This window comes from Lipotes vexillifer, unplaced genomic scaffold (genome assembly GCF_000442215.2).
Source record: "Lipotes vexillifer unplaced genomic scaffold, Lipotes_vexillifer_v1.1 scaffold593, whole genome shotgun sequence".
Lineage (NCBI taxonomy): Eukaryota > Metazoa > Chordata > Mammalia > Artiodactyla > Lipotidae > Lipotes > Lipotes vexillifer.
The window spans coordinates 1,648,995-1,660,322 of NW_006773778.1; the positions used below are offsets into that span (position 1 = coordinate 1,648,995).

At 37.5% G+C, this 11,328-nt stretch overlaps 1 protein-coding gene across 1 annotated transcript; it reads right to left on the bottom strand.

Annotated features, from left to right (window-relative positions):
• Positions 1–4,220: 4,220 nt before the first annotated feature.
• Positions 4,221–11,013, bottom strand: LOC103089307 (stromelysin-1). Its single transcript, XM_007448559.1, has 10 exons — positions 10,852–11,013; positions 9,836–10,080; positions 9,597–9,745; positions 9,342–9,467; positions 8,802–8,960; positions 8,471–8,615; positions 7,444–7,577; positions 6,770–6,929; positions 5,560–5,663; positions 4,221–4,623 (listed from the first exon to the last, which is right to left on the bottom strand). The coding sequence occupies exons 1-10, from the start codon at positions 10,960–10,962 to the stop codon at positions 4,523–4,525; spliced, it is 1,434 nt and encodes a 477-aa protein (XP_007448621.1). The 5' UTR covers positions 10,963–11,013; the 3' UTR covers positions 4,221–4,522.
• Between the last annotated feature and the right edge of the window lie 315 nt (positions 11,014–11,328).

The following is an 11,328-nucleotide window of genomic DNA, read 5'->3' on the forward strand; positions in this document are numbered from 1 at the left end:
AATAAGAAACAGGGGACACTGAAAGGCTTTTTTACCTGGGAGGGCCCCACAAGGTCCTGCTTGGTTTCACCTCTACTGCAGTGCCTAACCAAAAAACAGGTATTCAGTAAATAAAAAGTTGTTTAGTTTCTTTTCCCAATGAAATGAAGACATGCATAAGAACTATGAATTGGGTCTGGCAATACAAAAAGAATATGCTTTGCTTCCTTCCCAGCCCAACTTCTCCTAAGAGTTATCTGACCTATTATTTCCACTTTCTTACCTTCCAAATTCTCTCTGTGGTAGATGGATAGAGATTGCTGCCTCAGTATGTTTTCCTCCACCCCACTATGTAACAGCAACACGGTTGGGGTAAAAATTACCTGTCCTTGTTGCCACAGTGATTGTTCTAGGTGTTGACCACATGATTGAGATGATACGAACAAGGGGGAGGCTCAGAAATATGCGTTGATGGTTAGAGGTGGTGCTTTTTATAGGTGTGATGCTTGGAACTACTATAGGTCTTATGCTGCCATGAGGAAAGCCAGCCTGAGGGTAAAACTGACACAGAAGACATAGTCAAGACAAGAGTAGACTGGAGGAGCCAGAACCATGATCACATTGAAACTAAAACCTTCCTGACTGCTGTACTTTTAAGTATGTGAATCAATAAACTCCTTTATTTTCATTACTTTAAAAAAACTCTTTCCAGGGCTTCCCTCGTGGCTCAGTGGTTGAGAGTCCGCCTGCCGATGCAGGGGACACAGGTCCGTGCCCCGGTCCGGGAAGATCCCACATGCCGTGGAGCGGCTGGGCCCGTGAGCCATGGCCCCTGAGCCTGAGTGTCCGGAGCCTGTGCTCTGCAATGGGAGAGGCCACAACAGTGAGAGGCCCGCGTACCGAAAAACCAAAAAAAAAACCCAAAACTCTTTCCAGCTTTATGGAGATATAATTGACAAATAAAAATTATACATATTTAAGGTGTACAATGTGATGTTTTGCTATACCTATACATTATGAAATGATTACCATAAACAAACTAATTAACACATCCATCACCTCACATAATTTTTTTTTTTTTTTTTAGGTGTTGAGAACACAAGATCTACCCTCAGCATATTTCAGGTATACAGTACAGTATTACTAACTCTGGTCACCGTCCTTTACATGAGATCTCCAGATCTTACTTCCCTACATAACTGAAAATTTGTAAGCTTTGACCAAAAACTCCCTATTTCCTCTACCCACCTAGCCCCTGACTATCACCATTCTACTCTTTGATTTTATGAATTTGTCTTTTTTTTTTTAATTTCATGTATCAGTGAAATTATGCAGTTTAAACCTTTCTGTGTCTGGCTTATTGCACTTAGCATAATAGCCTCAAGTTTCATCCATGTTGCTGCAAATGGTAGGATTTTCCTTTTTTTTTTTTTTTCACTAGGGCTTAATAATGATCCATTTGTATACCTGCCCCATTTCTTTATCCATTCATCTATCAACAGACACTTACGTTGTTTCCATGTCCTGGTTATTGTAATGTTGTAGTGAAGATGAGAATGTAGCTATCTCTTCAAGAATCTGATTTCATTCCTCTGGATATACACCCAGAAGTTGTATTGTTGGATCATATAGTAGTTCTATTTTTAACTTTTTGAGGAAGCGCTGTACTGTTCTCCATAGTGGCTGCACCAATTTACACTACTACCAACAGTGCACCAGGATTCCCTTTTTTCCACATCCTCACCAACACTTATCTTTTGTCTTTTTGATAAACTCTTTTATTTTTAAGCCAGTTGGAATTTTTTGCTACCTGTAGCCAAAAGTATCCTGACATCAATATTTCAATCCACTTCAATCAGAATTCAACTCCACCACTCCAACAATACTGCTGTTGTAAATAGCATCCAATGGCCCACACGCTGGAGAATCCAAACAGGTTTCCCTGCTCCTCCATCTCTGCTCAGACTTTGAAGTTTAAACTTCAACAGATATGCAAGTGTGTTCAAGGATATTCATTGTATCATTGGGAATAACAATAAAATATTTTAAATAACTTACTGAATACTGAAAATACTACTGATATGCACAATTTTTTTGACTTACTTTTCATTATTTTTATTTCAAGTATATTATATATTTTTCAAGTATATATTTTTCAAGTATATGTTTTAAATATTATTAAATTACTTTAATATATTTTTATTTATTTTAAATATATTTGATTTATTATTTTAATTTTTAAATTTTATTTCTTTGATGTATACATTTATTTAATCACTAATTTAGTGATCAATAGGAGACTGAATAAATAAATTACATATTTATTTCATAGAATGGAGCCAATGAAAGAGTGAAGCAAATTCCACATGTATTAATGTGGAATTGTTGCTAAACTATAGTAAGTGAAAATAGCAAAGAGCAGAGCAGTGTAAATTTACATGCTACCATTTTAACTTAAAAAGATAATATAATATTACTGTTTGTATATGTATAAAATAGCTCTGAAAGGATTCCTAGAAATCTACTTGGCTGCTCTGAGGAAAGGAATTAGATAGTGATGAAATGGGTGTGAGGAAAATTAACTTTTTATACAAAATGTTTTTTACCTTTTGAATTTGTGCTGTGGCTACATAGTACCTATCAAAAATAAAATAAACCAAATAACTTAGTTAATTTTTAAAATAAAGAAATGTTCAATCCCCTGCAAAATATTGTTATTTATTAGGATTCCATCTTAAAATCTCTCATATGGTGTGTCTTATACTCATGGTTTTAAGAAAAATCTAAATGCTGAAAAATCCCATATGTTTATATCTTCTCTCTCTTTTAAAAATATTGAAATATAATTAACATATAGCATTGTATTAGTTTTGGGTGTACAGCATAATGATTTGCTATATGTATACATTGCAAAACAATTACCACAATAAGTTTAGTTAACATCCATCACCAAACATAATTACTATATCTTCTCTTTTGAGTTCTAGACTAACTTACCTCATGGTTTTACTTGGAAATCTCTCAGACATTTCCAAAATTGGCAAAACTGAGCAATTCGTCCTAACTCTTGCCCTTTTCTCACAAACCTGCTTCTCTTCAGGTCTTCTCCCATCAACAATTATGCTCAAGGAAGCTATCTGGGAATTATTCTGGCAACATTTCCTCTCTTAAACTCCATATTTAAGCCATCATAGAGTTCTGTTGTCAATCATTTTATATATATATATATATATATATATATATATATATATATATATATATATATAATGTATTCCTGTCTCTGACTCTCCACTGTGACCACTTTAGTCCAAACCATCATCTTCTCACCTAGTTTTCACGTCTTCCTTCAAAACCTTCTCCAATGCCATTCCCCCAAAACTTCTTCTAAAACCACCCAGATCAAAGTAGATCCTCCTATTATTCTATCAAAGAAGCCTAAATTTTTTCCTTTATAACTCTTACTAAAATTACACTTACATGTTCATGTTTGTCACTATTTGCATATATTCTTTCTTGCTGGATTATAACCTCAATGAGGCAGGGACTGTGTCCATTTTCTCAGGCTCCTATGCCCACAACCTAGCACAATGCCTGACACATGGAATATGATTAAAAGATTATTCTCAAATGAATTAATAATGTACAGCATGAATGAGCTCTTACTGTGTAGCAGATACCATGTTACACTTATTACTTAGGAGTGACAAACCAATTTTTGGATATGCAGTTGTCCATGGGCTTGTGAACATGGACAGATACAAAAGGAGTACAGGAGGATATTTTCATGTGTGAATAGGGGGAATATGAGCACATTTGCTTGCTAGGGCAGGGAAAGGGACTCCATTGATAGAATATATAAGTAAAAGCAAAAGATGAACAACAGGTTTATTTCCCCACCTGAATAATGAAGTGTGTGAACTAGGTGATTTGCTATAATTATAGGATTCTGCTTCACAACTTTTTTCAGATCCTGCCCTATAAGGTAACAACTTCCCTAGATCTTTCTCCTTAGGTATGTCAAGAACACATATGATGCCTTGTTGGTGGAAATAGCATCTCTTTTGTAGGGTACCTGGGGAGGGCAAGTGGCAGATTGTTTCCAGTTCTGGATGAGCCCATTGTGAGGCTCCAGCTGTGGAGATCCTAATCCTGCCACCTCTACTGTCTCCTGCTCAGTCCACAATGTGCCCAAGATTGTGAGGACAACTAGTCCTTGAAACAAACAGAACAATAAAATAAAATAACTGACAACTCCTCTTTATTAAATAATAAGAAAATATTCTATATAAAGTCAGTTGTCTCTTGCACAAGTGCTTCTTCCTTCCCCGTGGGAGGCTACCCCATGTGAGCAAAGTGCAAACACACAGCCCATTTGAATGCCCTGTAATTTGTGAAGCTAATGGTCAAGACACACCAGCTCACACTCTCATTCTCAGTCACTGCACACACAGGAGAAAATGAACCATTTCAATTCACAGAGACTTAGGTGAAGAGTTATCAGCTTCATTTAGAATCCCCATGTTATGCCTTCTAAGCATCTCTCCTAACAATTCAACCAGCTGTTACTCTTCAAAACATGTGTCACTTTCTTTGCATTTGGGTCAAACTCCAACTGCGAAGATCCATTGAAGAAATAGTAAAACCCTGCAAATACAGACAGGGGAAATAGTGAGATATTTTTTCCAATAAATAAATTTGGCAAAGTACAAAACTCATAATAATAGATACCTAAAAGCAGAAAGTGTTTATAGAATTATACTACTTGGCAGGGACTATGTTAAACATTTTACATGATGTTTTTTCATTTATTTCTGCAACAATCCTAAAAGGCATATATATCTAACTCCATTTTACAGATGAGGAAGTTGAGGTTCAGACAAATTTAGATGATTGCCCAAGGTCACTCAACAAGGAAAGAATGGAGATGGCACTCAACTTCAGCTCTGTCTGACAGCAAAATCATGCTCTGAGTTATTAGGTTATTCTGCTTGCAGTCAGATAAAATTCTCTGCATCTTTGGAAACTGTGGTATCTTTAAGCTTTTCCTTCCCAATACTCCTCCTCCCCTTTCCTCATGAGGCAGCCTGAGGGGCATTTCTGGCCTCAGAGAGGCACAGGGACTCTTTCAGAGCCTGATGATCCTTTATGGCTCTGCCATTATGGTGCTTAGATTACCTTTCAATAAAGATCATCTATCTATCCCTCCACCCATCTATCCCTGAGGAGGAAAAAAAATCTTTTTTTAGACTTTGGGCTCATGGAAATTTAAATATTGGCAACTGACTGACTACTCAGGAAAGACAGAGAAAATCTCCCTGGGAATTAGTAGCAGCAGTGGGATAGAGAAAGCCAGCTGGTCAGTGGTAAACTTGGCCATACCACTTGAGGGAATTTTTATATAGCTTATTATATGAGGTAGTCATATAATTGATATGAAATTCATAAGTTGAAATTTAAGGTTGAGAGGAGGAACCTGGTTAAAGAAAGCTGTTATGAAATATTATTTCAATTTTCCTCTTCCCTCTGATGCTATAGACTGTTTCAAGTGCCCCACTGCCAACAAAATAAGTGTCCTTTTACCAAATGCTTCAAAAACAGCATCCACCTCTAGGTCAACCCCTGGGAAGTCTTCCACTATTTGCTTTGGAAAGCCTGGCTCCATGGATTGTCTCTTCTCATCAAATCTGCACCGAGTAAAAGAAACAAAGCTCAGCATTGCATGGAGGTCATGTTACCAAAATTCGTAAATCATGTTAGGTTTAATGTGGAATTCTAACAAATTTTCCAAGTACTGCAAATAAATGTCAAACATGTTTAGTGCTACAGAAATGTGTGACTTTAATGGTACTGCAAACTTAGCTCTTAAAATCTCTACCAGAAACAGAGGTAACATCCTGTTCTAGCAGATGCTGTTTGTTACCATATTTCTTAGGTCTGGACAGAAAGAATCTTAATCATCCTTCTATCACAAAGATATGAACATAAAGTGAATTCAATCATTCATCTAAAATACAAATTTGAAGTTCTCTATCATACTTTGTACATATATGTTGTCCCTACCCTGCACATCTGGATTTCCTATTGCAGTCTCCTATGAAGTGGGATTGGGACAAGAAGCAAAGCACAGTAAGTGCATTTTGATTGTTGGCTGGACCTTGGTTGGTCCGCCCAGATCTCAGAGTCTGGGCAGATAGCTCAAGAATTAGCCCCTCTGAGAGCCCTATACAGCTAGACTGTTATTACCTGTCATCCTCTTCAGCAGAGGTAATGAATGGGTTAGGCTAAGGGAAGCCCTTGAGAATCACATAGTACAGTTGGGAAATCAAGACAAACACTCAAACAATGAGTGGACTATAAGACAAAGGGAAAGGAATGATTTCCCTGTGGTCTGGATTTGCAGGGCTTCTTTCAAAAAAGAAAAGCCAAGCCCAGTTGGGTTTGGAATGCAGCAGGGAAAGCTTCATGGAAGTAGTGGGACTTGAGCCAGGACTTGGAGCATGGGCAGGGTTTGTGTAGGTGGAGGAGAAAGGAGCACACTCCAGGCAGATGGGGCTACAACACAAAGGGAAGCTCCAGCTTATTGCACATGGGACTCAAAACAGGAGAGCTTAAGAAATGCCTGTTATCAGGCACTGCTATATTTGAAAGTAAGCACTTCCCCACAGTTGTCTAAAGCCCCACCATTCCTACTGTGAGGGACTCAGGTCTAAGAGTAAGGTGGGGGATTTCCTTAGAGAAAGAAAATAATTTCCCTAATTAGGATCATGCAGTCATTCCAATCAAATTTTACCTCCAGTATTTGTCCTCTACAATGAAGTATGTTTTCTTCTTTTCCTTATCAGAAAAGGCTGCATCTATTTTCCTTATTGTTGAAGGAAAACCCAGGGTATGGATGTCTCTTGGGTAACCTGCTTGCACCTCGTTTCCTCTGATGGCCCAGAACTGATTTCCTGTGTTTTTGTTTTTAAAAAAATCACAATCACATTGAATCTATAACAGATATCTTTGGTTTTAGAAATACTTCTTAGCACTTTTGATTTTCATAGTAAAAAGGAAGCCAGGGGGCTACCCTGGTGGCGCAGTGGTTGAGAGTCCGCCTGCCGATGCAGGGGACACGGGTTCATGCCCCGGTCTGGGAAGATCCCACATGCCGTGGAGCGGCTGGGCCCGTGAGCCACGGCTGCTGAGCCTGCGCGTCCAGAGCCTGTGTTCCGCAACGGGAGAGGCCACAACAGTGAGAGGCCCGTGTACCACAAAAAAAGAAAAAAAAAAAAGGAGGCCAGAATTTTAGATTGAGTCACCAGCTCAAAATAGACATTAAACAAAAATTTGCAGCTTGAATGAATGAACACAGACCAAATGAGGGAATTTACAACTCTGGGCAATTTCCAAATAAGTCTTAATCAATTTTCCAGTGAGAGGCTTTATTTCAGCAAGTTAAAGAAATTATTATATAATAATTACCTTTAAAAATGAAAACACTGTCTTTGCTAATAACTTCATATGCAGCATCTATGCCTGAAGGAAGAGATGGCCAAAACGAAGAGATCAAATGAAATTCAGGTACAAGTGTCCTGAAGGATTTGCGCCAAAAATGTCTGAAAAACATGTAAAAAGAAATGAAAATTGAAAAAAGTCTTTCACCTTTCAGCATATTTTCTTCATTGTCCTGTCTTACCCATCTTCCCCCATTCCCACATCCTCTAGGCTCAATGACAGACAGAAATCAGGCATGTTGTCACTGGGGAAAAATCTTTCCTTTTTTTCCCAGAAGATTGCACTGGACCTGTTGCCATAGGATTCCAGAGTAATGTCTTCTGTGAAAGGAAAGTTATCTTACAATGCAAATTAATCAGCTGACTGTAACCTTTAAATACCTACAATTCATGCAAAACAATATATATATTATACCATCATTTATATTTTCAAAAAGATAGGCAGATGTGTGTGTATGTATACGTGCACGTAAGTATATTTTTATATATACACAGAACAATTCTGGAAGGATATTTAAGAGTTCATCATTATGGATGAAGATAGGGAGAAGTGAGGAACTAAGAGTCAATGATGTGGTGATGACTTTCTTTTAACTTTCTTTCCGCTTGTGCAGTTTTATCATGTGCATATTTATCCAGCAGTGAGTAAATTAATTGATTAAATGTAATGGTATCCTGGTATCATTTTTAAAGGAAGTAAAGATAAAATTCTGATTCTAAAGTTCTAATTGTGACTTTTGAAAAGCAACTGTAACATAACATTTGGGAATGACAATTACAGGGTAAAAATCAAATCATCCTAAGTCTTTGAAAATGAACTTGACAATTTTAGGAAAATATAGAAAGTGAAGCATCAGAAAGATTCCAAGTTCAGAGCAAAATGTTTTGTTTTAAATATTTAAAAATCCCTATCAAGTTTCTGTTTGTTTTCCTCTCTAAGCATTGTATAGGTACATAAAAAGAATAGATAGGAAAATATAGTTTTCTGGTCTGACCTGTCTTTAAAGAATAGAATTTCTCCCCTCAGAGTGCTGACTGCATCAAAGGACAAAGCAGGATCACATGTGGCTGGTGTGCCAGGTTCTGGAGGCACAGATTCTGTGGGCACCACAGGGTCATCTGGAGAAGCTGTGGGAGGTCCTAAAGGGAATAGATATGAGGATGCAAACATTAGAAGAAATGTGAGTCTTCTGTCAATTTATATCCTTTCCAAACATTCTCAAAGTGCTTTGAGTTAAATCACAAATGCTTTATGCAGCATTTTGAAGCTTTCCTGAAGATCATCATTGCAAAGTTACAATACCTAATTTTTCCAGCATCACTCACCATACAGGGACTGAATGCCATTCACATCATCTTGAGAAAGGTGGAACGGAGCCATCTTTGTGTTGTAGACTGGATACATCAAAGCTTCACTGTTGGTCGAGTGTTGGAGACCCAGGGAATGGCCAAGTTCATGGGCAGCAACGAGGAATAAATTAATCCCTATTTAAGAAATCATAAGTAATAGTTACTCATTCCTTAAATACACGTACATTACACAGATCAGCTGTGTATTATATTTGTTTACTTCCTGGAAGCACACAGTACTTCCCCCCCTCTTTTTTTTGTTTTGGTTAATTGATCAATTGACTGAGCACACTTAATGGGAAGCCAAGTGTTTTTCAAGGCTCATTCTTGAAATCAATCTCTGGGACAAAGTACCAGCCATATCCAATTACTCCCATCTCCAGCCTGATTCTGCTGATTCTTGACCCATTGGGAAATCCATAACACCCCGTTTCTTCAGTATTCTTAGCTATTAAGAGTTCTCCAAGTTAAAATAAAAATCCACACTGAAATCATTCTGAGAGATGTATAACTAACCTGATGTATCCTTTGTCCATTTTTCATCATCATCAAAGTGAACATCTCCATAAGTCCCTGACCCAGGTGGATAGGCGTGAGCCAAAACATTTCCAGGTCCATCAAAAGGGCTAAAGTCTCCATGTTCTAAGAGAGAAAAAAAAAATTTATTGGCGAGATTAGTAATTAGGATTGCTCTGGGATCTTTTCTAATGAAACAACAACAGATAAAATTTTGCATGGGTTTTTTTTTTTTTCCTTGTTTCTGTTTTTTACCTCGAACTGCAAAAATGATCATTATGTCTGCCTCTCCTTCATTGATCCTGGAGAATGTAATTGGAGTCACCTCCTCCCAGACTGTCAGAGCTTTCTCAATGGCAGAATCAACAGCATCTCTTGGCAAATCCAGTGTATAATTCACAATCCTGTATGATAAAAAATTGAAGATACTATTTCTCCTATGATAGTGATTTATAAATCTCAGTATTATGTCAAAATCTCTTTGGACCCATTACCTGTAAGTTAGGTGAGTTTTCCTCCACTTGGGCATGCCAGGAAAGGTGCTGAAGTGACCAACGTCAGGAACCCCACATCTGGGCTTGCGTATCACCTCCAGAGTGTCAGAGTCCAGCTTCCCCGTCACCTCCAACCCCAGGAACCTCTGCATTTCTTGTATTTTTTTAACTACAGGACCACTGTCCTTTCTTCTAACAAACAGTTTCACATCCTTTTCAAGGTTGTAGTAGTTTTCGAGGTATTGCTAGCAGAAACATAAGTATAGTTTTTAGGTCATTCTTATGATTTTTAGTGGTTTATGGTAAACTTGTACAGTTGCTCACTTAATCTATTTGAAATATTCCTCTAGTTTATTGAAATCAAAGTAAGTGTCATATTTGTTTAATTCTTCAATTGCAGACTCCTCCTCACTTTTGTTTTACCTTTGTAACAGAATATCTCTGCAGCTTATTTTACTACCAAAGCAATGAAAATTGCAATGAACTGGAAAATCAGGATAATTATCCAGGGAACTTAATGGAGAAAAACAAAACAAACTTCCTTGTGCATAATTGTATATTTCAGCTACATTTATTCAATTTTCCACTTTATGCTTCTCACAAGGACCTGGCTTAAGAAAAAAACTTAGACAAATCTCTATGTCTAAACATGACACCAGCAATAAAAATATCCGTCTAAATTTATATTGGATTAAAATACCTACAGAAGTCCCAAAGCAAGATATATTTAATATACTCTCCACTTGTTAATCATGTGTCTTAAGCAGTGCTGCTACTAAGGTGGCTTCGATCTTAGGAAATTACCTAATATCTTTGGCTTTTGTTTCTCTGGCATAAAAAGAGGAGTCCAAATAGATGATACTGAGACCCTCTCCATGTACAACACTCTATAACTCTCTGCCTTTGAACTTCCTATACATTAAGTTCAAACAATTCTGTGAGTTTTATAAATAGAAAGCAGAGAGGGTTTCCACTTGGCCCTGTCAGGGAGTGTGAGGGCTGGCTCCCTTAATTACCTGAACAAGGTCCATGCTGTCATCCTTGTCCTTTGCAGCTCTGTCCAATGGATAGGCTGAGCAAACTGCCACACATAGCAACAGCAGAACTGGAAGATTCCTCATTTCCATTGACTTTTCTCAGCTCTCTGTTGTCTTAATGTCTTGCTCTCTGTGTATCTTCTTCTAGATTAACGGTCTGGAGTCCGACTTTTATAGGGTGACAATGTTTGTTTAGATCACCCACACACAGCTTGACTCATGATTGCTTTCCTATGAATGGCAGCACGCCCATTTCCAAAAATTCCAAATCCAAAATAGGATGATACAACCTACTTTACTAATTTCTCTCAACCTTTCCAATTTTGCAAGTCAAAAGAGTGATTAATCTCCAGGAAATTCTTCCTGTCTTGATAAGAAGAAAACTGGGGCATTTTTTTTATTCTGGAAAAAAAAAAAAGTGACTGGAATTTACTAGGTAGTTTATGTTTGTGGATT

Excerpts from the sequence above, each read along its gene's own strand:
- LOC103089307 (XM_007448559.1), bottom strand. The coding sequence starts at position 10,962 with ATGGAAATGAGGAATCTTCCAGTTCTGCTGTTGCTATGTGTGGCAGTT. Across the intron at positions 8,961-9,341 it reads ATGGACAAAGGATACATCAG|GGATTAATTTATTCCTCGTT; the intron begins GTTAGTTATACA and ends TTTCTTAAATAG. Across the intron at positions 8,616-8,801 it reads TGGCATTCAGTCCCTGTATG|GACCTCCCACAGCTTCTCCA; the intron begins GTGAGTGATGCT and ends TATTCCCTTTAG.